Source organism: Rattus norvegicus, chromosome 10 (genome assembly GCF_036323735.1).
Source record: "Rattus norvegicus strain BN/NHsdMcwi chromosome 10, GRCr8, whole genome shotgun sequence".
In the NCBI taxonomy this organism is placed as follows: domain Eukaryota; kingdom Metazoa; phylum Chordata; class Mammalia; order Rodentia; family Muridae; genus Rattus; species Rattus norvegicus.
The window spans coordinates 84517441-84544875 of record NC_086028.1 but is presented as its reverse complement, the minus strand read 5'-3'; the positions used below and the strand labels follow the sequence as shown (position 1 = coordinate 84544875).

The 27435-nt window shown below is 51.0% G+C and overlaps 1 protein-coding gene and 1 non-coding gene across 2 annotated transcripts; both read left to right on the top strand.

The window, feature by feature from the left end:
- The first annotated feature begins 4484 nt into the window (after positions 1-4484).
- Trnas-aga39 (transfer RNA serine (anticodon AGA) 39) lies at positions 4485-4565 on the top strand. Its single transcript has one exon. It is a non-coding gene; the product is annotated as a tRNA-Ser (tRNA).
- A 2752-nt stretch (positions 4566-7317) lies between these two features.
- Positions 7318-26697, top strand: Tns4 (tensin 4). The gene is given in 13 exon segments (NM_001024881.1): positions 7318-7341; positions 10501-11019; positions 16047-16422; positions 16869-17359; positions 19488-19574; positions 19874-19999; positions 21136-21228; positions 21467-21544; positions 23129-23200; positions 24346-24514; positions 25077-25145; positions 25377-25403; positions 26358-26697. Coding segments are annotated over 12 exon segments (2157 nt in total). The 5' UTR covers positions 7318-7341; positions 10501-10592; the 3' UTR covers positions 26500-26697.
- Positions 26698-27435: the final 738 nt, after the last annotated feature.

The window sequence follows — 27435 nt, the reverse complement described above, 5'->3', positions numbered from 1 at the left end:
CCCTGATAGGCTTGTATCGTTGAATGCTTGGTCTCCAGAGTTGGTGGAACTGTTTGGGAAGGATTAGGAGGTGTGGCTTTCTTGGAGGAGGCGTGTCACTGGGGTGGGCTTTGCGAAAACTCAAGAAGTCATTCCCAGTTGGCTATCTCTGCCTCGCGACTGTGTCTCAAGATGGAAGCTCTCTCGGGGCTGGGGTTTAGCTCAGTGGTAGAGCGCTGGCCTAGCAAGCGCAAGGCCCTGGGTTCGGTCCCCAGCTCCGGAAAAAAAAAATAATTAAAAAAAAAAAAATGGAAGCTCTCAGCTACTGCCCCTGTGTCATGTTTGCTTACCTGCTGCCATGCTCCCAACCATGAGGGTCATGAACTCACCTTTTGAAATTGCAAGCCCCAAATAAACATTTTCGTTTCTAAGTTGCCTTGGTCATGGTGTCTTATTATGTAAAAGTAACTCAGACAGGAGCCATTGCTAATTTGAACAGCAAGAACCTTTTTAAAGATTTATTTATGCATTTTATGTATATGAGCACTCAGTTTGCATGTATGTCCTCATGCCAGAAGAGAACGTCAGATAGAAGAGGGCATCGGATGGTTGTGAGCCACCATGTGGTTGCTGGGATTTGAACTCAGGACCCGTGGATGAGCATCCAGTGCTCTTAACCACTGAGCCATCTCTCCAGCACCAAATAGAAAGAACTTTATGCTGTTATCCCTTGCTGGAGCCAGGGGTGGTGCTGCTCATCTTTAATCCCAACAGTTGAGTGAGTTCCAGGGCTACACAGCAAACCTCTGTCTCAAAAAACAAAAACAAAGAACAGAAAAAGGAAAAAGAGAGAAAAGGATAGGAAACTCACTGAAAGGACTAGAGAAGGCCAGCTGCATCTGAAGCAGATCCCAGAAGAACGTGCTTGAAAGACTCACCAGGGATGCAGCTTCTCTCTAGTACTGTGAGGAAGCTTTTTTTTTAAAAAACGAGAAACTACTAGGGGACCGTTGACTGCCAGAACCACACTCATAAATGATCAGGGGATCAAAAAGCCATTTCAACAACTTTGTAGCCACCAAAAGCTGTGGCAGCCCTGACTTCCGATCTGACAGACTGTGACCTAAGAGGCTTTTGGTCAGTTGAACATTCCAGGGCCCTCACCAGGCTGAGCAACAGCAGCGAGCTGCAAGGCAGAAGGAAGATACTGCCTCTCCCAAATCCTCACCCCCAAGTCTGTCCAGTGGACGTGACTGACTACCTTAGTGGGATTCCAACGGCAGAAGAATGTGAGAAATGCAGCGTCTAGCACACATGACCTAGCTCGGAAGGGCTCACCAGAAGGTTAGATGGGGGCCACGTCAGGCAGGTTAGGTGGGGGCCATGTTATACACACATTCTCTCTGGATTATTCTCTCAGCAATTTTCCCAGGCTTACCTGAGTTATCACAAAAAAGGAAAAAAGTAAAGAATAAAAAGAAAATCCAGGGGTTGGGGGTTTAGCTCAGTGGTAGAGCGCTTGCCTAGGAAGCGCAAGGCCCTGGGTTCGGTCCCCAGCTCCGAAAAAAAGAACCAAAAAAAAAAAAAAAAAAAAAAAAAAGAAAATCCAAGGAGTCCCTAGAAATGTCCCTCCAATTCCGTCTGCCCATTTTGGACCTATGACACTTTCCATGGGTTAGGGTGAAGTTGCTCCATAGAAAATACGGTGCTGGGGCTGGAGAAATGGCTCAGTGGTTAAGAACACTGACTGCTCTTCCAGAGGTCCTGAGTTCAAATCCCAGCAACCACATGGTGGCTCACAACCATATGTAATGAGAGCTGAGGCCCTCTTCTGGTGTGTCTGAAGACAGCTACAGTGCACTCATATAGAACAAATAAATAAATCTTTAAAAAGAGGTTGGGAGGGTTGGGGATTTAGCTCAGTGGTAGAGCGCTTGCCTAGCAAGCACAAGGCCCTGGGTTCGGTCCCCAGCTCCGAAAAAAAAAAAAAAAAAGAAAGAAAATACGGTGCAAGCCGCACCCAGAGTAGGCTGAATAACAAACACCCAAAGATATCAAGCAAATCAGGTCCTACCCGCCAGAGCCTTTAAATATTAATTAAATTGTAATTAAATTATTGGCGATGGGGGAGAAGGATTTCAAGGGGAGAAGAGTAATCCTGGCTTATCCACGCGACCCCTAGATGGCACAGCAGTGGCCTTGTACAAGATGGATGGAATTAGGAGAGGAGGGGTGAAGAAGACAAAGGCAGAGATTAAAGCGGCACAGACACAATTCGGGGACTCCAGAACAGCTCCGGAAACTGCAAAAGGCAGAGAGCGAATTCTTCCCTCTGGCCTCCAAAAGCAAAAGATTTCAGGCTCATGACTGTGAGACAGTATATGTGGGTGGTTTAAAGTCGCTGGGATTGTGGTAATTTGAGACAGAGGAAATTAATTTGGACCATCTATTTTATTTAGCCCAAGCATCACCATTTCAACACAACACTGAGATAAAACAGTGTGAGTCAGAGCCCTTGAGATGGCTCGGCAGAGGGGAAGACCCTGCCAAGTCCAATGACCTGAGTTTGATCTTCGGAACGCGTGTGGTAGAAGGAGAGACCTGACTTCTACAAGTTGTCTTCTGACCTCCACATGAGAGTCGTGGCACATTGTCCCGTCCCACCTCGCACAAGAAGTAAACACATTTTTAATTATGAATAATACAGCTTTCATCTTTCATGCTAAACCATTAACATCTGAATTACGGCTTACTCCAAACGCATCTCAGTGCAGAGTAGCCCAATAGCTGTACCTGACTGACGCCTGCTGTTGCGGTAATAATAAAAAGTGGCACGACGGGTTTCCGCGCGTGTCACCGCTTCACACTGGGCCTCTGGGACTCTCGGACCTGGGTGGTGGCTCCCTGGTGTTAGTTCTGGCACTGTGGGGCCATATAGAACTAACATTAATTTATCTTAGCGGTGGCTCCCTGGTGTTAGTTCTGGCACTGTGGGGCCATATAGAACTAACATTAATTTATCTTAGCGGTGGCTGGTTTCAGTGTGGCGCCATGCCACGTTAGCCTAGCTATCTTCTAGCCCCAGCGGTCTCTCAGCTCCCATTGCTAGTGACCCTGACCACCCCTGGCCAGCCGGGAACTCTCTGGTTCCAGCCACCTACCCGGTAAAATCAAGACTCAACAAATTTAACATAACAATCAGATTTAGATGTTAAATACTCAACCCACAATACATCCACAGAATAAACTCACTGCCAATTAATAAAGATAGAAACCACCCACCTGGACGAGATAAAATTGACCTATAAGAGATAAAATTGACCTAGACCACCTGGATCGGAATCATCTTCCTCCATGTTGACTCCTCCCTTCCTAGGCTTTTCCCCGCCTACCCTTCCTTCTCGTCCAATAAGCTTCGCCTTATCCTGGACACGCCTTGCTGCATGATGACATCATCCTACAGCCTACCATGTAGGACAGTGGAGTTCTGGTCTTTTGTAGACTAGCACCAGGCTGAGACTGGGGTCTTTCCCCTCTCTGGACAGTGAGCTCCTTGGAGTTGGCAACCTTACCCCTTTGTTTCTGTATCCCAGGGCCTAGAGGCAAGAGTGCTCAATGGATGTGTTTTAATGATACCTGATAATGAGTTTAATGACAGAGTTTGCCGAGACTGGGCAGATAACTCAGTAAAGTGCTTACCATGAAAGCATGAGGCCCTGAGACCAAACTCTAACACCCACATCAAAACGGTGCAGATGCGTGACCTTGTAATCCCAGTACTGAGGAGGCAGTGACAGGCAGACTCTCGAGGCTTGCTGGCCAGCCTGCTTACCCTAATTGGTACAACTGAGGGACCCTGCCTCAAAATTAAAGACAAGGTAAATGGCTCCTCATGACAGATACCTGAAGGTGATCTCTCACCTACACATATAGACACACACATACATAGATACACATACATGCACACACAGACACAAATCACACAGACACATACACACACACACACACACACACACACACACACGCACGCACACACGCACGCACACACCCCTCTTCTTACTTTGCTTTCTGTCACCGTGACAAACCATTCTGACCTAAAGCCTCTTCGTGGAGGAAAGGGTTTATTTCATCTTGCATTTCCAGGTCACAGGGATTCTCAGAAGGGAAGTCAGGGCAGGAACTTAAGCAGAAAACACGAGGGAATGGTTCTCACTGCCTAGTTCTCTGCCTCCCTCACAGGACATGCTCAGCTCAGCTCAGGACTACCTGCCCAGGGAATGGCACCACCCACAGTGGGCTGAGCCTTTTTTTATATCTCAATGACACGTTAGCAAGTCGATAAGATAAAGACGAGTGAATGCTCAGCTGAGACTTGTTTTCTCCACGTGACTCTAGTCTGGGTCAAGCTGACAGTTGCTAACTGGGACACACCCACACAGACAAACATAAACATGCCCACCAATTGGAGCTTCTACAAGAAAAAAACAATGATCAGGAATAACAGTTCCGGGGTTGGGGAATTAGCTCAGTGGTAGAGCGCTTGCCTAGAAAGCGCAAGGCCCTGGGTTCGGTCCCCAGCTCCGGAAAAAAAAAAAAGAAAAGAAAAGGAATAACAGTTCCTAGTTGTTTAATCAAACTTCCCATCTACTTTCATGAGAAGAGTGTAGGCAACATTGACAAGAGTCGGGCTTCTTTTTTTTTTTTTTTTTCTTTTTCTTTTTTTAATGTTCCTTTAAACATCCTGCTTGGGATAGAAGGATACACGCAGGACAACAGCTTGAGGAATAAAATGTTCGAGGTTGGGGCTGGGGATTTAGCTCAGTGGTAGAGCGCTTACCTAGGAAGCTCAAGGCCCTGGGTTCGGTCCCCAGCTCCGAAGAAAAAAAAAAGAAAAAGAAAAAGAAAAAGAAAAAGAAAAAGAAAAAGAAAACCCATGAATCAGAGCACACTGATTCACGCCTATAATCCCAGCACTCAGCAGGCTGAGGCAGGAGGCTGTGAGTTTCAGTTCAACCTGGTCTATGTAATAAGAGTCTGGGGTTGGGGATTTAGCTCAGTGGTAGAGCGCTTACCTAGGAAGCGCAAGGCCCTGGGTTCGGTCCCCAGCTCTGAAAAAAAGAACCAAAAAAAAAAAAAGAAAAAAAAAAGAGTCTATTAGAGATAGAAAGAGAAGTGGGGGGAGAGCAGCTGTAAATATGAATTAAAGAAATACCACCCTGCCTCTCAGCCTCTCCGTACCCTCAGGGAATCGGTGGGCCACAGGACCCCCTCCCCTTCCACACCCATACATGCATATATTCAAGTCCCTTATATAAAATGATATATTTGTGCAGGGCCTACACACATCTCACATAAATAACTGGTTTCCAGATTACTTATATCTAATATAATGCAGCTGCTATGCTCAGGAAATAATGACAAGTCTGCACAGACACAGTTTTGCCTAACCCGCATTTTGTTGATTCTATGAGTGCGGAATCCAGGGGTGGGGATTGGTCAGCTGTGGTTACCTCCCAAAGCAGAAGCAAGAGGACAGTTCACCGAAGAGCAGAGCAAGGAGGGGTACGGACTAGTTCAGGATGACAGCACGCCAGTTCCCTGCACTCACTTTCAGAAAACAGGCACGAGAGGGGCCCTTCCTGACTGTCCATGAGGCTGGGGTTACCCTAACGCCCAAACCAAAGGCACTACAAGGATAAGACAGCTGCAGACTGACAGCCCTCATGAGCCTAGGAGCTGACTTCTTCACCAAAATATTATCAAAACCCCACCACACCCAAAAATTAAGCAACATAACAAGATCTACCCCAGGCATGCAGATGCAAGACCGGAAGCCATCATGGCGGCAGACCAAGGAAGACAGTCCTACCAAACATATACAGAGATATGCCATTCCTTTGGCAATGCTGGTCGAGTCAAAAAGGGGGGAGTGGGGAGAAGAGGGCGGGCAGCTAAAATTGAAATCAGTGTTCTGGGCTAGTTAAGCTGGGAGAAGTGGCTCTGTGAGAACCAAAAAAGGCTAACTTCGGAGGAAAAAAAAAATCAAATCTAGGACTTCCTACATGCTGGGCGACCAACGGACCAACTGAACTACAACTGCAGAGCCATTTCTCCTCCATGTAGCCCACCCCTTCCACCCAAGAAACTCAGCAGTCCTCCCTCCCACCCACCCACACAGCTAAAACCTACAGAGCATGCCCACCTTAGCTCGAAGCTAGCCAGTTTCTTCCTTCAACGAGCCATTACGTATTCACCAAGCCTGGCATCTGCTGAATCATATGGACACCAGAGGACGCCTTTCAACCTTACTCTCAAAAAGAGAGCATTTGTACCCCTTCACCTGGCCTCCTTCCTCCTGTGGCGGGCTCACCTGCCCATCATGGGTCTTCAAAAATCACAGGGCATCAAAAAACAATCCAGAAAGTAGACTGCAGAGCTAGGTAGAGATGCTGGGCAACCCACACTCAAGATCAGCCTGCTACAGTCATCATGTGTGTCCAGGCTGAAAACATGTCACGCCAACCTGCTCAGATGCGGGTCTGCCACCCGTGCCCCTCATCCTGGCTGGTCATTCCCTCACAGCATGCTGAGGACCCCTGGCAGGGAGGGAGCCATGAAAGTAGGAGAGGATGCCTTCCACCTAGCAAAGCTTCCCAGGAGGGTGAATCACTGAGAGGCAGGACAAGAAGCCCTAGGCAGAGCTCTGCAGGGCCTCCTAGCTTCTTCCCTTAAGCCAGAAGCCTCCTTCCCATGCTGGAGGTGGCCTCGGAACAGGACAGAAGAAAGAAAAGACCACATGTGGGCCTCACAGAGGAGTCCAGATCCAAAGGATAGGTCTGGGGAAGGGTCTCATACCCACTAGTGTCCTTTACTAAGACCCACGTCCTCCCTTCTTAATGTCTCTGCCAATCTACTGTTTCTTCCTTCCTACATAGGGTGAGAGAGAAGCCAGCAGTATACCTTGGTCTAGGCATCTTCCTGATCACGTGGTACACGGGAATGGCCAAGCTAGGAGCTTGGGCCCCCCCACACACACACACACACCTTAACAGGTGCTTGCATCCCTCACCCCTAGCACACACATACAAACACACACACACACACACACACACACACACACACACACACACACACCTCCCAGCCTGTGCCTGCCCCACCTGAACGGTTAGGACACTGCTAAGGCGTGGCCAGCCGCTGTCAAGGCCACACTAGGACCTTAAGAGAAAAGAGCTCTGCAGGCGGAAGGCGGGCTGTTTTTAAGGCGGGCCCTGAGCCTGTGAGCTCCTCCTCTTGGAACTTACCTGGGCCCAGCACAGTTTGATCCTGAGAGTCTTCTGTGAGTGGAGGAGCGGCCACTGACAGGTAGGTGCTTTTACTCGCTGGGTGGGGGTGGGGGGACCCAGTTCTGCACTTAAACTAGAGCTAAGTCTGCACTCGGGGTGCTCAGATAAAAGTGTCCAAGGCCAGGAAAGAAGAAACTGGCCCTGGGATCTTGGACACCAGATTAGAGCCTGAACAGACCCAGGTCTCCTGACTGCTAAACAGCGCACCAAGCAGAACTAGCAGGCTGCCCACTACCAGCTGCCCCAGGTGAGGCCACATGGCTCTTGGAGAGGCAAGGGACAATGAGGAGTAGGCCCAAATGATGGGGATTCTGGGCTTGTGTGGTGGGGGAGACTGGGACTTCATCCTCTGCCTTCTCTACCTGGGCTTCTACAAGGTAAACCAGGATGACCAGGAAGGCTTTCCCTCTGCCCCAGGAGCTCCCTGCCCCCAGTTTTGGGGAGGGAAGAGAAAGGAAAGAGAATCTGAAGAAGAGAAGCTAGGAGGGAGCTGCAAACAGGGCAGAGATAACTGGAATCCTTTTACACACACACACACACACTCACACACACATACACACAAATACACACATGCACACACTCACACACTCACACACACATGTTCACACACACTCATACACACTCACACTCATACACATACACACAAATACACACATACACACACTCTCACACACACACACACACGCTCACACACACGTACACGAACACGCACAGTCTGAGCCCAGGCACTCCTCCCTAAAACTTAGAGCAGAAAGGAACCAGCTAGAGGGACCTGCTGGGAGGCCCTGGAGTGCATAACAACATCTCAGAGGATCACACAGAACCTGAGCCTGGGTCCGGGGATGACTTGGGAAGGTTAAATGAAAACATGCAGAAGGGTTTCCTGTACCCAGCATCTCTCCCTGAAGCTCAGTATTAGCTGGGTCCAGAATCCCAAAATGGGCCAAGGTGGGAGAGATCTTACACCTGGGACAGAGAGCAGAGGGTGATCCTGGAAGACTTCTAGAGGCAAGAATACCTATCATGAGATCCCGGACATATGCTTGTAGCCTGGGCAAGGCCCTCAGCCTTGCCAGCACTGCCCCCTCAGAACAGTTGGGAAAAAAAAAGAGGGTCAAGTGTCTGTTATTATCAAGAAATCATCAGACAGATAAAACCTCTGAGATCTGCTAAGAGAAAGAAGTACCCTTATCCACAGGAGCACAAAGGCAGCGTCCAGGCAATCCTGAGTCCTGGGGGACACTCAAGTTCCAGTATATCTTGCCTGGAGTCCCCCTCTCACTTCCTCTGTAGGCCTGGCAGTGAACCCTGCAAGCTGTGCCTGGCTCCTTGGATTCTTGGAGACTTTGTGGGAAAAGCTGTGTCTTGGGCTTTGTGTCCTCAGCTGCCCCCAAAGGAAGGCACTCAGGGGCCAGTTCCCGTCCACGGCCATTTGTAGATTCACTTCCCCACATGACTTCTCCACATCAGCACCAGCGCCCCCTCCTTCCCCCTCCCACTTCCAGGACTCAGCCAAGAAGTCTGATAACTTTGCCACAGGAACCTGGGGTGAGGGCTGTGTGCACGTGTGGGGTTCAGACAGGCCTGACTTTTTGCATTAGGCATGCCATGCCCCCATTTCTGTGTCCCCTCTGCCTCTGAACTCCACGTGGCTGAAGGAGTTAAGGTTACAAACCTCCAAGGCCTAGATTTGAATCTCAAATATGAAGCCTCTTGGGTTTTGTTGGTTATTTGCTTGGTTGGTTGGGGGATGAGGGATGGGGGATTAAGAGTGTCTCACATATCTCAAGATGGCCTTGGACTCACTGTGTAGCCCCTCTTCCCCCTCCCTGTACATCTCTAGTGCTACCATCATAGATGTGTGTACCATACCCAAACTCTAGTGCTTTCTTGACTTCTGCAAGTCTGGGTATCTTCAGGGGCAAAGTAGACTGGGTATCTTCCCGGAGGCTAGGGCTTCGAGAAGGTCGAATTACCAGGTGCATCTGTATGGTGACTAGTGGGGTGTTTGGTACCTGGGAAACCCCTTATGAGGATGTCATACCCCTGAGCCCCAACTCTAACTCAACTCCAGAACTGTCTAATTATTCCTCACACAGCACATTGTAGCTTCATGCTCTGACACGGCAGGCAGGCAGGCAGCAAAGCTCACAGCCGCCAGAAGGTCTGAGGTCAGTGTGTCCCAGTTCCACCCAGCATTAGGCTGGCCCAGGACCTTTTACTTCTTCCCAATACCAACCCATGAGAAACAAGTGTGTGACATCGAGGTTAGACAACAGGAAGAACTTTTCACATAGAGAAGATTAAAAAGTTAGGACATTTCTCTTTCTAGATGAACCCCCTGGGGAGTGACCGTCAGCAGATGATGTTACCTCCCAGTTCAAAACACTCTTGTGGCTCCCTCTTACCTCCAGGGTTTGACTTGTCAGTGGATACCACTGGGCCTTTGCACATGCCATACTGCTGCTTGAACACTTCCCTGCCACCTCATTCTTACCCACCTTGCCCTGCTAGCTCCTTCTTTTCTACTTTTGCACATCCCCTTCTCCATGAAGTCCTCCCTGCTGTCATCCCCACCAGTGCTGTCATCCCCACCAGTGCCACAGAATCTCCTCCAGGTCCCTGAGCCTCCTGTGATATTACTCACACCTGCTTGCCTGCTTGCAGTTCCATTTCCCAACTAGCCTCAGGACCCGAGGTCAGACAGCAGGCAGCCTAGAGTCCAGTCCTGTTCACGGTTGAGCTGTTCTTTTCATTGCAAAATGGGATAACACTGGTACCTACCTACCTCATAGGGTTGTTTTAAGGACTTGAAAGGGCTTCATGAACCTAGTAGTTCCTCATAACAACTGGCTAACATTCATCTAGAAATATGTGCATGACACCATGATTACTAACCATCCCTTTAAGTCACCTAACCATCCCTTTAAGTCACCTAACCAACCCTTTCATAAGCTGGGCACTGTCCTTAGCATATTACTAGGGTTAGTTCATTTATTAAATGAGGAAACTAAGACAGGGAAAAGTTAACTCATTTGTTCAAACTTACACAGCCAGTGAGTGTCAGAGCCAGGAGGACTTTAACTGAATGAGTTCATCTGTCCTTCGCTGACGACTTGTTTTACCTACAGAGTTCACTTCGATTCCACCCTCCCATCTTCCCTCCCTTGTCTTTCAGATCCTTGGAGCCCTCATAAACAGGATCTAGCCCCAGGGCAGAAGTGAGGCTGCTTGGAAGCCAGAGGTAAAGCGCTGGGCTCACTGCCCATCATGTCCAGCTCCCTGCTGACTGGAGGTCATGTGGTCAGCTTGACTCCCCATGAGGAATCCAGGATGGCCCTGCACCCAACCCCTAGCCATGACCTCCCAGCCCTGTGTCCTTACTACACCACAGAGAGCTGGGGAACCCAGCCTCTCATGGACCCCACACTCTGCAAAGGCAGCTCCAACAGGCTCCAGCAGGCCCAGCAAGCTGAGGCCAGAGCTCAGTGTCTCCTTCAATGCCCTGGGGAGCAGGCCTCAGGGGCCTCGCAGGATCTGGACTCTTGCATTGACTTCTCACTGGAGGCCCTCAACAAGATGATCCTGGAGCTAGACCCCACCTTCCAGTTGCTTCCCTCTGGGATTGCTGGTCCCCAGGCTGAGCCTACCAACAGTGTTGCTTCAAGGACCAAGAAGGAGGAACCTGACGCCTTAGGTAAGGATATGGGGGCACAACCAAGAGGGAATCTGGGGGACAGATCTCAATCAAATAAGAGCTCTTCTACAGAATCCGAGGCACAGGCAAGCTGTGTCCTGTGGGGAGTACTATACAGCCCTAAATAAGCTTCCTGGCCTTTCTGATTGCTCTGTTGCACAAAAGGTATGAATATAGGTTTCTCTCGCTATGCAATTCTGTCTGGGTCCTGAGTTTGGAAACTGGTAGACTCCAGTTTCATGTGTTTCTTTTTTTTTTTTTTTTTTTAAAGATTTATTTATTTATTTTATATGATGACACTGTCGCTGTCTTCAGACACACCAGAAGAGGGCATCAGATCTCATTACAGATGGTTGTGAGCCACCATGTGGTTGCTGGGATTTGAACTCAGGACCTCTGGATGAGCAGTCAGTGCTCTTAACCGCTGAGCCATTTCTCCAGCCCCGTGTTTCTAATGAGAACTTAAATATGTTCCTCCATGTGAGCAATTTCCACGATAATATGCACATAGTGAGGGCTTCCTGACTGCAGTCCTTGGGCCTTGCTTAAGCTCTTGATGTTTCTCTCCATAGTCCAAGTTTGGTCCCCTGAAATTATCATAGGAGTTCTGACCTATGATAGGTCAGAAACTATGATAGGGTCAAAAGGCCCCTGACCGTTTGTTTTGAGGAACATCTCTTGAGAAAGGTCTAAGCTTGGAATAGTGAGATGGGAGAGACATAGAACTCAAGAGAAAAGATGCTGGCTCACTGCTTGGGAGGCAGAAGCCATGCTTTGAAGCATCTGCCCATTTCCATGGTCTAAAGCCTCCCATCCTGGCCAGTTCCAAGCTACTGACAAAATCAATCTCACCGTACCAATAGCCATATAGCCTCCAAGCATACATAATGATAAGACAACAGGAATGTTATGTATATCGAGTGTGTCTGCTTTTTCTTTAAGGTTGTTTTTTGTTTTTGTTTTTGTTTTTGAGACCTGAGTCTCCACGTAGCCCAGGCTAGTCCCTAAAACTCCATCTCCTCTCTTGAATACTGCACCTGATCAACTTTTGTTGTTGTTGTTGCTTTGAATCTAAGTGAATCTAAGTCATTTCACTATCAGTTTGCAGAACGTGATTGTTCATAGTGGCTGTGTTTAGCAACCAGCTAGACAACATCTGAGAATCTGCCGTCTTAGCTCTTTAACAAGCCGGTACAAGCTGACACCAGCCCTGCTCAGTCCGAGAGAATCTGGAATGCCCTGGGTGCCCGTTCAGTTTCCCGTGCTCAGAAAAATCACAAGTATTTTGAGAATGATGGTCAGCTAGCAGCAGAACTATGGGGCTGACCGACAGGTCAGGCCTCCAGGGGTCGACAGCAGGAGTAGGGCAGGGCGGATGGGGATCTAGGACAATGTCCACTTATTGAGCATTTACTGCATGCCTGGTCCTATCCCTATGTTGAGTTCCTTCTACAGAATCTTTTTTAAAAGACTGCATCTCATGTAGCCCAGGCTGGCCTCAATCATGCCAAGTAGCTCAAGATACCCTTGAATTCCTTCTCCTCCTCCTCCTCCTCCTCCTCTTCTTCCTCCTCCTACCTTCTCCTCCCAAGCACTAGGATTAGGAATCTTCAGTCCTTCTATCCTGCCTCACTGAGATGAGAATTTGGCCCCTCATTACAGATGAACACGTTAACATGGGCTTGAATAAGGAACCCATCTAGCCTAACTAACCATTGGGCTCAGGCTGCCCTTATGTAAGCTGTTGACGTCGCCTCTGTATCTTTGCTTCTTCATCAATGAAATGAACAAAACAAGAGCTCTCTTAACCTGAGAGAATCTGTTTGTCTTGGTGCGCTGAGCTATACGGCCAGCCCCAATTCAGTTTAGACTCTGGGACAGACTCCAGCACAGCACCCAGGCCCTCCTGCACCCAGGAGGAGATCCTGGCCTCGCACAGCCTCCCCTAGTCCTGCCAAGCTATAAAGGAACTGTCTTCTTCTCCAGTGGCATTCTCCTGCTGAAGGCCAGTCACCGTCACATCACTGCAGGGAAGCACTTTAGACGTAATTACCATTGGCAGGAGCCAGCCCAGGGTTTTAATGTTCATGCCCCAGGGCAGGGATTCCACCCAGCCAAAACCAGTCGGGACAAGATCGGTATTAGGAGTCCTCATGCGTAGGGTGGGGTATGGGGTAGATATGAACCGATGGTGGGCAAATGGCAGAGGGGTCCCCATCCTCAGATTTTTCTGGGTACAGCCACTATAAGCGTGGGTCCATCCAACTCTGGGGAACAAGGAGTACAAAAAACTGGCAGTGTCCTGAAATCCCTCACAACTCTGGCTCCCCTCCCCGCCCCCTTTTAAAAACAAAATCTCACTCTGTAGCTCAGGCTAACCAGCAACCAGGCAACCTCCAACCTGTCTCTGAAGTGCTGCAGGCTACCCAGCCCCCTTGATCTTTTTGGTAGCCAGTAAACAATCCTGCCCCTGACCGCTGCTCACTGGCCTCTCATATCTAAGAACCCCTTCCTCCTAAGATGGTGAGTCTAAATCAGCACCCCTTCAGAACCTGGTCCCCTCGCTCACTGATGACTGCACTGAAGGCCTGCCATGCTCTTCTCAGCCTCCCAGACCCTCCTGTGGGCTCCTATTGCTGGTGAGAAAGTACCACAGGCCCAGGAGACTCCACGTAATTCTGGGTGAGACCCCTTCCGTCCTCACATCCTCGGTGTGGATTCTACCCCTCCTCTGACTCCACCCCACACACGTCCCATTCATCCTCTTTTGAGGGATCCTGTCCTCGGGAACCAGCAGGGGCTCACAGTCCTCTTTCTCCTTCCTCCCTTGGTAGAGCTCAACCATTGTCGAGCTTGGCCTTCCTTTCTGTCCAGACAGAGGCGTACAGACTTCTTTGTGTGAGGACTAGCCCCTGTGATGCACATCCCTGTGGCTGAGGGAAATCACAGTGATCTCATTTTACAGATGTGGTAACTGAGGTCGAGGAGGGAAGCCACGGTTCTCAGTCACCCCCTACTGAGTGGCAGGTCAGGCTATTTCTAATCCTGCCTCTCTCCCTAAACTGGAATTTGCTTACAGACAACCTGCAGGCTTCTCTGAAACTCAGCATAGCCCCCCCACCCCACCCCACCCAGATCTTGGTCAGTACCCCCCCCTTCCTTGACTTTTATTCACCTTTCTTTATATTTGTCCTTCAGGGTCGCCATCCCAGAAGTCTCCTGGCTCCTAGACCCAAACACCATCTCCCTTATCCTCTCTACGACCTCCCACCCCATCCTTGGAACGGGTCCCCACATCTCATTTTCCAGCAGTTTCTGCCAGGCGAGGCTGTTTGGCAGTCCCAAGGGCAGGCTGTTTAATAACTGTCTCTCCTCCCCCCACCCACATGCCCTCCCTTCCCCAGCCAGGCCTGCGGCTGGCGCCTGCATCCACCCGACACTGCCGGGACTTGCCCCACGGGCCTGTAAACAGTGGCTGCACCCCAGAGATGGGGTGGGAGCCTCCACTTCCCCAGCCATCTACCTCAGGACAAGGGGGGGTGACTCACAGCACAGAGCCCCCACCCCCACCCCACCGGCACCCTACCGAGCTCCCATACAAAGTCATAGCTACTTTTAGGACCCATGAATTTGGGGGCTAGTAACCTCACAGGTCTAGAAAACCACACTGGGGCAGACTTAGGAAGGTCTTAAAATGGGATCTCAAAGAGTTCTTCTTTGTCCTAGAAAAAGCCCCTGAACACAGCTTAGGGGCCGAAACTTCCTCCATTCCTTCAGTTGTGTGGTACTGGAGAGAACCCACTTAACCTAGCCAAGCCTTGGGTTCATCTCTTTAACTTAGGGATTACGGCATTTGAATGGAGCTGCGGTAACAGCACAGGTAGCAGCTATGCTGCGTGTTAGTAATTGCCTGTCTTTGGTAAAAGTTACGCAAGAAACCTCAGCTCTCCTCCCACGCAATCTCCAGTCACCCATTGCCTCTGGAAAAACAAAGTCTGGCCTGCCCAAGGGCCAGTGTGAGGGTCAGAGGTGGTTATGGGTATAAACACTATAAAGTCTTTCTAAAAATAGAAGTTGGGACTGGGGACGCAGCTCAATAAAGGGTTGGCCAGGCATGCAGAAGGCCTGGGTTCTATCCCCATGCTCTTGGTACCGCGTGAAACTAAAAGCAGTGGCTCTCAGTCCTATGATCCCAGCACTGAGGAAGTAGAGGCAGGATTATCAGAAGTTCAAGGTTATCCTGGGCTACTTAAGGAGTTTGGGGGTAGATTGTGTCTCAAAAGGTGTGTGTGTGTAAATGGTACTTGCCAGCCTCCTGGATGGATCTCTCTCAGAGCCTACAGTGTAGTTCTCCAAATCACTTGTGTCTTCCTCCTCTTTACCCAAAGATAGCCATTGTGAGCCAGCCGGCTCTCTTTGGACTACCAAGGGCAGCTGGTAGGGAATGTTCCTCCCTTGAAGAGGTTCACCATGAGCCAGGTTCCATTTATCCCGTGTTTGTTCCTCAGCACCACCCTAGAAGGCTGGGTCGAGATCACAGCTTTGCAGATAAGGAAACTGAGGCCAAGGGAGGTCTGGAAAGTTACTCAGTGCCTCCTGGCTAGAAAGCACTGACGTCAAGATTCACACCCAAGTTCCTGTGACTGCAGAGCCAACCTGTTTCTACATCGCCCGAACCAGCAAGCCCAAGTCAGCCCACTACCCTGTGTGCCTAACCTAATGCCTACTTTCACCAGGGCTTCCGGGAAGGAAGTGTGAACAACCCAGAGGCAGGCTGGGCACCGGAGTTTTAAATAGAGGAGGGATGAGATGTTTTAGTAAACTGAGTGCTCTCCAGGGCTCTACCCTAGCTGCCATCCTGGGAAGCCACGGAAAGGGTTCCTGACCCTCTAGAAGGGGGACAGCTTGTACACCCCCAGTTTCCACCACCTGTGCTAGACAGTGCTCCACCCTGGGTCTGGAGAGAAGCGGCAGCAATTCTCTCTGGCTCCTGGGATTCAGCAGTGTTTTCTTTCTCCCCACTAAAGATATAAAGTACATCGAAGTGACCTCCACCAGATCAAGATGCCTTGACAGTCCCCAACGCTGCTCCAGCCCATGTGTCACCCCACCATTTGGCTCCCCACGTAGTGGCGGCCTGTTCCTCTCCAGGGACATCCCCCGAGAGACCCGAAGCAGCAGCAACGAGAGCCTCATCTTCTCTGGGAACCAAGGCAGGGGTTCCTCTCCCCACACCCCTTCTTCTCTCAGCAATTCTATCCCTTGCCGAGAAAGCAGGGCCTCAGGCTCCCCACTGGCAACTCCTCCAGGTTGGGAGAAAGGGCTAAGGGCCCCACAGTGGGGCAGCAGGGTCTCTACGCTGTCAGCCAGCCCTGTATCGGACATCAGCTATGTGTTTGGAAGGTAAGTTCTGTCTGTGCTCAGACTGCAACTGCACGTATCTCTCTCACACACACACACACACACACACACACACACACACACACACACACACAACACAGTAGAAGGACACTAGAAGGACACTCTGTTCTGTGAGCCAAATGCACGGGCATCAAGAGAAAAGGCATACACGTTGTCTTTTCTACCGTCACCAGCATTTCTTTTCTTTTTTTTTTTTGGTTCTTTTTTTTCCGGAGCTGGGGACTGAACCCAGGGCCTTGCGCTTCCTAGGTAAGCGCTCTACCACTGAGCTAAATCCCCAGCCCCTGCTCTGAGTTTTTGATAAGGGTATATGCAGTGTTCTATCTGACGCAAGGTAGGGCCCCCAGATGGCTAGATTCTAGAGCCTGGCTCTGACCCCAAGTCACTATCACCCAACACCCTAATGCTCTCGTGTTTTTTTTCGGCAGCAATCAGTCCCTCCCGCACTCAAGCCTCTCCAGCTATCCGCCATCTTCTAGATCCTTGGGAAGTCCAGCCAGCTCTTCTTCCAGTCTCCACAGCCTGGACCGAGGCTCCCAGTGTGTGAGATCGAGTGATGCCCAGGTTCCTAGTAACCCCATAGTGGGCATGGGCCAGCCCCAAGCAGTCCCGTCTACACCAGTGGCTAAGGAGCAGGCCAGTAGCTGCCCCCCATCTGTCACCAACTCCATGGCGGACATACCTATAGTGCTCATTAACGGGAACCCAGAACCACAGAGTCCCCCAGCCCAGCAGACACCAAGATACCAGGACTCTGTGCAGTCTAGGGCTACATCTCCCAGCCACCTCTGTCAAGCCACCAAGAGCCACAGCAAGACTCTGCCGGACGTTCCTCTCACATCTCCCAGCCACCTCTGTCAAGCCACCAAGAGCCACAGCAAGACTCTGCCGGACGTTCCTCTCACGGCGTCTCCAGAAAGTACGTTGAAAGCCAACACCTCCAGCATTGCACGGTTTGGTTAAGGGGACTAGGCAAAGTCCAAGGGAGGTTGGCAACAGCCACTTAACACTGTGCCCACCATATGCCAGGCATTGCGAGGAGACCCAGATGAGTGTAAACCAGTAAGAGCGGCCCGAACCAAGACTTATCAGACAGCAGTGTCCTCACAGAGGTAGAGAGGCTTCACAGATGACAGACAAAGGCGCCCGCAAGCACCTGCAAGGTTCAGTCAGGCAGCCTAGAAAACGGGCGATGTTCTGCCTGGGCCGCAGCCAGAGGAACGGAGAAAAGGCATTTGTAGTGAGGATTCTGGAATTTTGGGTTCTTTAGAAACACAGACATAGTGTAAGAAGGAGTTTTTGTTTTGCTCCCAGGTGTGGGATATGGGGCTGCTTTGGACCGTCTGGAGCAGCGGACGAGGATTCACCTCATGCTCTAGCAGAGCTGTGATCTTTGCCGGCTGCAGATAGTTTCTGCAGTCATGTGACTTTGGAATTCTGGGAACTTTTCAGAGGGTACATAAATGCCAGGGCTCCCGAGAGGAGAGCTGGGGTTGGTGGTTGTTCAGACGAGATGCTTGTGGCTTTTTAGAAGTCATGCTCAAAAAAGAAACAAAAGGAAAGAAATTAGATCCAGGGATATCTCTCTCTCTCTCTCTCTCTCTCTCTCTCTCTCTCTCTCTCTCTCTCTCCCTCTCCCTCTCCCTCTCCCTCTCTTCTTTCCTCCCTCCCTCCCTCTCTCTCCTCTAATCTTTCCCTCCTATCTAGTGATAAGAGATAAAACCCGGGAGATAAAGGGTGGGAAAGAGAAGACCCCACAAAGTAGCAAAGACCAGCTACAGGCATTCCTTGCAGAGACAACTGGGACCTCATAGTTAGAACAACAGTGTGCTCATACAGTGTGCACAGTAAGGAAACTTCCGGAATGTTAGGTGCAGATCGATGAGAATAGTGGCAGATTGTATGAGTCCTCGAATGTCAAAGAGTGGATTTCCTTCTTCGGACTATAGGGGCCATTGGGAAGTAAATCAGGGAAGATGTGTGCTTAGCAGTAAGGGCAGGATGAGTTACCCCGGAAGCTGCTAGGCAGAAGCAGGGGCTGGAATCAGGGCTGAGCAGTTGAGGTAAAAGGGAGGAAAGAGAACCAGGCAGCCCTCAGGCTCTCTGAGCAATAGGCTTGGTGACTAACTGGCTAATCCAAAGAGAGCCAGAAGGTGCAGCAGTCCTCTGACGTTCGCGGATGATGCTAACGTAGAGGGGCCAAACAGAATGGAGACAATGAACTCCAACACAGATGGCTGAAAACCACAAAACAGCAAACACCCTCCTTCCCGGAGCCTGTGACTATAGACTTCCAAAGATTCCGAAGCAGTAAACACAGGCTGAGCTGTAGCACTCTCTGGGTGCATACTTCCTATGCATGAGCAGATACCCAAGGACACTGTCCCAGACTCTCCCCCATCAGTCATCTGCAGGCAGAACCTAGCTCACCTTAGGCTTCCCAAGATGTGTATAGGAGCTATTCACCATAGCCCCAGATGTGTGACTCCCAAGAAAGCAACACAAAGAGAAGTAAATGGTACCTCAGCTATGCCTTTAAAACAACAACAACAATAACAACAAAAAAAAACTTTATCATTGTTGCCGGGGTGGGACAGATGCCACAGGACACAAGCGGAGGTCAAAGAATGACTTTTTAAAAGTGGGTTCAGAGGATCAAACTCAGGCTGTCAGACCTGCATGACAACAGCTATTACCCACTGAGCCATCTAGCCAGTGCTGTTGCCAGCTTTTGTGGTAGGGTCTCACTCTGTAGTCAAGCTGGCTTTGTACTCAATGCAGTCCCCCTGCCTCAGCTTCCCAACCGCTGGGATCACAGTCACGCACCACCGGTCCTGGTTTTATGTTGTGTTAGAGATCAAACCCGGGGCTTCATGCATGCTAGGCAAGCACTCCGGTTGGATTTTCCTCTTTGGGCTATTTGGAGGGACCCAGGAGATGGGCTCAGGAAGAGTGAGCGGAATGGGATCCCTGGGAAGAGGAGCAGGGCAGGTCCTCTGCGACCCTCTATCCAGCCTACAGAGTGCCTCTCCTCTGCCTGTCTCCAGGTCCTGCCAAGGACATGCAGCCCACCATGAAGTTCGTGATGGACACATCGAAGTACTGGTTTAAGCCAAGCATCACCCGAGAGCAAGGTAAAGCCAAGACTGTGTCCCAGAGGACAAGCGACTCCATAATCATGTCTGGCCTTGTGCCGTGCAGCAGGCAGACGGGGCCCTGGGTCATGGGGGAAAAAAAAACAGGTGGGCAAACAACATCCTGCAGAAGGGTGGGTGACCTGCTGGCCTCGTTAGGAAATAAACCAAACATGCAGAAAGTAGACCGGAGAAAGACTTCCTGGGGACAAACAGTTGTGTGGCTTTGCTGTGAGGACCCAGTGGGGATGGGAGTATCCATAGAGAGTGTATGGGCTCCTAACTGAAGACTGTTCCAGCAATCAATCTGCTGAGGACGGAGAAGCCGGGCACCTTTGTCATCAGGGACAGTTCCTCCTACCGAGGCTCCTTTGGCCTGGCCCTGAAGGTCCAGGAGACTCCGGCATCTGCTCCAAACCGACCAGGTACGTGTGTGTCTTCTGCTTGGTCACCGTAGGGCTCCCGCCATGATGCTGTTCCAGCTCGAGAGTGGCTATGAGGGTGACTCCTAGGAGGACAGCTGACTCTTGGCTCTCCCAGCCTACCCTCTAGTACCTAGGCACTATGAAAACCAACTCTGAAGGCTGATACACTTGCCTCCCCAAATTCCCTTTTCACCCTTGAAATAGAGGTGGAGGAGGAGGAGGAATGTCCCAGCCTCTCCTCAGGCTGCTGTCTCCTGGGCACCCCTGTCTAGCCTGGATTCATCTCCAGGAACCTAATATGACTGATGTATTTGTGGGCTTATCCCATTCCTGATAGCTCATCATTCATAAAACGACTTGCCACTTGTTCAATAGCTCATCCCGAGGGGGAGAGCTTATCACGTGTGTAATCGCTATGTGCCCTTCTGTGATCTCACGTGGGCATCTGGTAACTCAGCACACACCTCTGGAGGGATCCATCAGATCTATACCTGAGCCTGTGGAAGGAACCAGGCATGCGTGTAGAGGGCTCAAACACGAAAGCACATCTTTGGTGGAGATAGATGAGAACAAATCATGGCTACAAAGCCCCCAGGGTAATAGTCCCCTCGCTTAAACCCAATTAGGAGTGACCACCGAGGAAGTTAAGGCAAAGAATGAGGGTGGATCCCCCAACCTTCTACTGTTAGTAAAGGATTGGGGAGTTGGCTCAGAGGTAGGGGCACTGCCTAATATGGGTGGCAGCCACAGCACTACGTTGGGAGTTGGGGGGATTCAGTCACCTAGGGGCAGGTGTTTTCTAAGAAGCCTTTCAAGAGGCAATGAGCCCAGATGGAGGAGTGGGTCAGAAAGACTCTACTGCCTGTGAGAGCCAGCTCTGCTCCTGCGGGGATGAGCTGACGGGAAATAATGTCACGAGGAACAGGCTAGGGGAGTTTCTAAGTACAGACTCTTCTGCACAAACGTACTGGCACCTTGGGGCCTGTGGACACAGGCTTCCTATCTGCACTTCCACAGGGAGGCAGAGGCTAGCGTTGACAGCCTGGGAGGGACCTGGGAGAAGTGAGCAGGGCCAAGCTGGCCAGGGTCTGGCTAAAGCAGGGATCCGAAACAAGACTCCTTCCTTCTTTGTCTAGGTGAGGACAGCACTGACTTTATCCGTCACTTCCTGGTTGAGTCTTCAGCCAAAGGGGTGCATCTGAAAGGAGCAGATGAGGAGCCCTACTTTGGTAAGCCTCCCAGCCTCCAGCAGCTTCCCTGGGCTCCCCAGCCTCCTCAGCCTCCAGCAGCCTCCCCAGCCTCCAGCAGCCTCCCCAGCCTCTAGCAGCCTCCCCAGCCTCCAGCAGCCTCCCCAGCCTCTAGCAGCCTCCCCAGCCTCCCCAGCCTCCATGCCTCTGGCTTGGTCTTTTGCACTGTGAAGAGGTCTGAGAAAGTCCTATTCACTCAGAGCTTTCTGCCTCCTTGCAGGGAGCCTCTCTGCCTTCGTGTGCCAGCATTCTATCATGGCCCTGGCCCTGCCCTGCAAACTCACCATCCCACAGAAAGGTAGGTCAGACCCACTGGTCCCACTAAAAAGGCTTCCGGTGGCCACTTCAACCTCGTGTATGAATTGTTTTAGGGCCAGTATGACATGTGCTTGCTCTGGACTCGGTCCATGCGGCTCCACCTCCCACCTGTGAGAATTCAAGGATGTTTGCTCTTCTGAGCCTCAGTGCCACCGCCACCGCCACCGCCACCGCCACCGCCACCCCCCAACACACACACACACACACACAAATGAGAACAACCGTCTCCCAGATCCAGTGAGAATTTTCAGGCAAGGTTTACTGCACAGTGCCTGGTTCGGAATAGAGAGCGTAGGGCAGTGTTTCCGAACCTGTTTGGTTAAGGGTTGAACCACCCTTTCACAGGAGTCGCATTTCAGATATCCTACATGTTTGCATTATAATTCATAACAGTAGCACAATTACAGTTACAAAGCAGCAATGAAGATTTTATGGCTGGGGTCACCACCGCATGAGGAACTGTATTAAAAGGTCGAAGCATTAGGAAGGTTGAGAATCACTGCCTTAGAAAGTCTGCAGCCTTCTTTGAAAGGATAGAAGAGACTAGATGCAACACTTGACGAACAAGTGTGGTGTTATTCCCCAAACCACTAACACCATCCTTATAACTCTTGCCTACTGCCCCGTTTCATAGGTAAGAAATGAGTATCCATGATCCCAGCACATAGGAGGCTGAGGCAGGATGACCAGGAACTTAAGGCTACATAGTGAATTCTAGTCCAGTCAGCACTATGTAATAAGACTGATTTTAAAGAAAAAAGAAAAAAAGGAAGGTCAAGCAGTGGTGCTACACGCCTTTAATCCCAGCACTCCGGAGGCAGAGGCAGGGGGATCTCTGTGAGTTCAAGGCCAGCCTGGTCTACAGAGGGAGTTCCAGGACAAACCGGGGTAGCAGAGAGAAACCCTGGCTTGGGAGATGGGGGGAGGTAAAGACTTACAGAAAGAAGACACAAAGGAAGAGAGAGAAGGAAAAAATAAACAAGGCTCTAGGCTTAAGCAACTGACCCACAGCTCACAACCCCATGCCCAGGTCAGCAGCCTCGTCCACGGGAGCCTCAGGACAAAAAGGGGTCATCTCAGATGTGCAGGAGTGAGGGTGAAGGAGACAGAAGAGCCAGCCCTAAACAAGTGATGGACACAGCATCCCTGCTCTAGAAAGAGGAGCCTAGCTAGGGTGGGGACAAAAGAAGAGGTCAGGGGTTGGGGATTTAGCTCAGTGGTAGAGCGCTTGCCTAGAAAGCACAAGGCCCTGGGTTCGGTCCCCAGCTCCGAAAAAAAAAAAAAAGAAAAGAAAAGAAAAGAAGAGGTCAGGGGCTTGTGAGGACATGGTCAGAGCAGCAGGCCAGGACCTGGGAGGCTGGATAGAGGTGGGAAGGGATCAAAAGCTTGCAAACCGGGTCAAATCCTCATTTCCCTAATTGAGGCAATCACACCTGGCTTCCCAGCCTGGCAGTGGGGGTGGTTGTGGGAGGTGTTCAAAGGGATTCTTGAGAGCTGCTCCCCCTGAGAGGGGTCTACTCACTCCACCCTCTCCCCTGGGGCATTTTTCTTTGACTCTGCTCAGAACTGGGAGGTGCAGAACCAGCATCGGACTCCCCCACACACGGCCAGACCTCTTGCCTGAAGATATCCGCCGGTAAGTGATACAGGGGAGATGCCAGGTTCACTGCACCCCTGGAGACCACGTCCCAGCCCTCCACACGCATGCACACGCACACTCATGTGCACGTGCACACATACACACATGCATACGTACACATACATGCACACATGCACACATACACACACAGGACAGGCACACACACGTGCACACGTACACATACACACACACGGCACACACACACACACAGGCACACACACACACAGAGCCCACACACACACACATGCACACACACAGAGCCCACACACACACACACAGAGCCACACACACACACACACACACAGAGTCCCCACTCACACACATGCACACACACACACAGAGCCCACACACACACACACAGAAACACACACACACACACACACACACACACACACACACACGCAGGCCCACACATGCTTTCCATTACTGCTTTGTTTCTGCAGCCTTCACAACCCACTGCCCCCCCCCCTCGGCTCCATAAACCCAGAGATGAGAGACCGACGCTGTGGGTCAGTGGGAAGGGAAGAAGAGTGGGGGCGGGGGGGTGCTGGTAAGCCGAAAGCTGACACCCTTGCACACACTGTCCACACATCTATACTAGGGTCTTTCTGTGTTTGAAATTCCTGCCCTGCGGGTGGTCTCCAGGTCTGGATCCTCTGTGGGGGATGAGGTCTTGAGTCCTAAGGATTTCAAAGCCCAAGTGCTCTCCCCACTTCAGAGGCCAAGCATCCATCATTACTCAGTGACAGCTCCTTCTTTGTGCCCCACTCCCCAAAGCACAAAGCCTGCCCTCCTTTCTCTCCCTATGCTCACCAAGGGGGTAGGCTAGCCATAGGTAGAGGAAAAGACATTGCTCACCTTGTACTCCAAGTCTTTTCGGTGGCTCTAAAAGAACCCCATGGAGCCTGACAAAGAAAGGCATTTTCCCTGCCTGTTCCTGTGCATGGGCATGGGCGTAGGAAGGACCAGAATCCAGTGATCCCCACACACTAGGATACAGACCCTGTTTAACATCTGTATTTTTTTTTTTTTTTTGGTTCTTTTTTTTTGGAGCTGGGGACCGAACCCAGGGCCTTGCGCTTCCTAGGCAAGCGCTCTACCACTGAGCTAAATCCCCAACCCCTAACATCTGTATCTTACAGGTTGCCACACACTGTACCTGACCTCTGTGAGTGTGGAGACCCTGAGCGGAGCCCTGGCTGTGCAGAAGGCTATCTCAGTCATGTTGGAGAGGGACGTCCTCCCCACACCCACTGTCGTCCACTTCAAAGTCACCGAGCAGGGCATCACTCTGACAGATGTCCAAAGGAAGTAAGAGCCTCTCCTAGCCCCTGGGCTGCAAGGCTAACTAAGAGCAGGGCTGGATCAGGGTCCTGGATCCAGTAAGAGTGGTAAATGCTGGGTGACACTAGACAAGTTCCCCACCTTCCCTAGGCCTCCTCGCATTGGTCCCAACAGGAATGAAGTTCGGCAGTTTTTACTGGGTGCCAATTACGTCTATAAAGGCCAGACACTAATGACTCCTCAGACATAGTGTGGACCGCAACCGCAGCTCTCCCCAAGACTCAATCTAGCCAGAGCTTTCCCTATTTAACCAGGAGGGCAAGAGTAGACCAGGATGTAACTCCTGACTTCAAAAGAATGAATGGCACATGGCAGGGGGTGTCTGAAGACCCCAATATAAGAACATAAAGCAGACGTACACCCATGGGAGGAGAAAGACACAGCCTGTGTGTCCAGTCCCAGTAGTGAGAGACCTGACAGGTCGTGGGAATCCTACTAGGACAGGACATGTGAGCTTTGGGGGAGATGCTGAGATGCGGGACAGGAATAGGCCCTCACCAGCCCGGCTCTTCTTTCTGCATCCACTCAGGGTGTTCTTCCGACGGCACTACCCCCTCATCGCCCTCCGCTTCTGTGGAATGGACCCCGAGCAACGGAAGTAAGTTCGAGGCTGAACCAAGCTAAGAAGGCCGTTCCAGGCCTAGCTCCCCTCCACAGCGTCTGCTGACTCTGGCACTGCGATAGCAGGGACAGCCTGTGAGCACTAAGGGGTCAGGGATCAGGCCAGGTGGGGCACGGCAGAGGTAGAGCCACAGCTCCCTGTTTATCAGGGTCCTGAGGAGCAGAGCCCCCCTCACTCACTCACTCCTGTCCTGTCCCTTTCTTTCAGGTGGCAGAAATACTGCAAGCCTTCAAGGTAAGCTCCTCCCACCGCTCAGTGTGGGAGCCCCAAGGGGGGAAGCCTGGGTGTGAGAGCACACACCTGTGATCCCAGCATTCAGGAGGCAGAGGCAGGAGGATCGCTGTCAATTTGAGGCCAGCTTGGTCTATGCAGTTAGTTCCAGGCAAGCCTTGTCTGTGTAGTCTGTTCAAGGCTAGCTCACTAGGGCTACATAGTAGAGACAGGGGGGAGGGGGATGAAGGGAGAAGCAAGGGGGTGAGGGAGAGAGGAAGGAAGAAGGGAAGGAAGGAAGGAAGAGAGAAGGAAGGAAGGAAGGGGGTTTCCATCTTGATCTTAAGAACGAGTGTGAATCAGCGCTTAAGAGATTCCCCAGGGGGCTGGGGATTTAGCTCAGTGGTAGAGCGCTTACCTAGGAAGCGCAAGGCCCTGGGTTCGGTCCCCAGCTCCGGAAAAAAAAGAACCAAAAAAAAAAAAAAAAAAAAAAAAAAAGAGATTCCCCAGCCTTTGCCAGAGCCACATGTTCTACCTCAGAACTGTAAGGATGAAAGCCAAGGACATGTTGCCTTAATGGAGCTTCCAAGTCTTGTCCTCAGGAAGCCCCTTTCAAAATGAAGGAAACCCAGAGCCTGAAATTCGCCTTTCCCTGTGTGACCAGGGAGGCACCTTCTGCCTTTAGCTGTCTCATTATAAGGAGGTACCAAACATGCTGGGGAGGTGACTCTCTGAGTATAGTGGTTGCCACTCAAGCACAGGACACAAGGCTGGATCCCCAGAACCCACAGAACAAACGTGTGCATCACACACACACACACACACACACACACACACACACACAAGATGCAAGCCGCTGAAGCCAGTTGGCTTGGGGGAGAGGTAGTCAGGTCCAGGCTGAGTGTCTTCCCATCCAACCCTCCCCTCAGCATGATGTCTCTCTAGCCCACATCCCTTCAAACTGTCCTCTCTCACCAGGATCTTTGGGTTTGTGGCCAAAAGCCAGACAGAACCACAGGAGAACGCATGCCACCTCTTCGCCGAGTATGATGCAGCCCAGCCGGCTTCCCAGGTCATCAGCCTGGTGACTGCTCTGCTTAAGGACACAGAAAGGGTGTAGGAGAAGGGCATTGTCCATGTGCCTTCCTTGACATCTCAAAGGACTTGTCCGGGACATGGACCTGTGGCCACACGGACAGGCCTTGGACTGGAGAATCGATCAAGTTGAACCCTTTGAACCTGTGGTGACTTCAGCAATAACCTTCACCGGGCTCTGGAGCCTCGGTCTCTTCAATTATAAAGACAGCTGCTCCCTGGACACTCGGCTGGGCGTCTTCAATGTGTTCCTCAATGCCACTGAAGCCCACCCACATCCAAGAGTCCCTACGTAAAAACTGCCTGCAAGGACCCTCTGGCTTCATTGGCCTGAGCTCTCCCTACATACAGGGCAGGTTGTGCCAGAGACCTATGACCCCTGCCTTGTGGTAAACAGCAGGTGTTGGGTCAGAACCCATGAGTTTCCTGGCTGGCACCTGGTGGTGATGCATGCAGTTTGGGGATTTGGGGACAGATTCTATTTCCCCACACCTGTTCCTTGTTTGCTGAGGGCCTTTCAGATCCACTGGCCCAGGATTCTTTTTCTCTTCAAGAGAGTTAAAGGTTTGGGGCTGAGGATGTACGTAGCTCAGTTGGTAATCGCCTGACATGAACAGGGCTTGGTGTGGTCACCAGCCCCACAAACCATGCACAGTGGCAAACCGTTGTAATCCCAGCACAAGAAGGCAGGAAGATCAGAAGTCCAGGGTCATTCTGAGCTACATGACGAGTTTAAGGCAGTCTAAGCTACATGAAACCCAGCTGAGAGAAAGAAACAGACAGGCCTGTCTGGGTTTGATTGAGAGACCCTGCCTCAAGTTACAGTGGAAGGCCAATGGAGAATGATTCTTGAGATCAACTGTATTAGTGTGCAGACCAACACGCAGTGAATCTTACTCAGCTTACCCATACACATGCAAACATGCACACACACACACACACACACACACACACACACACA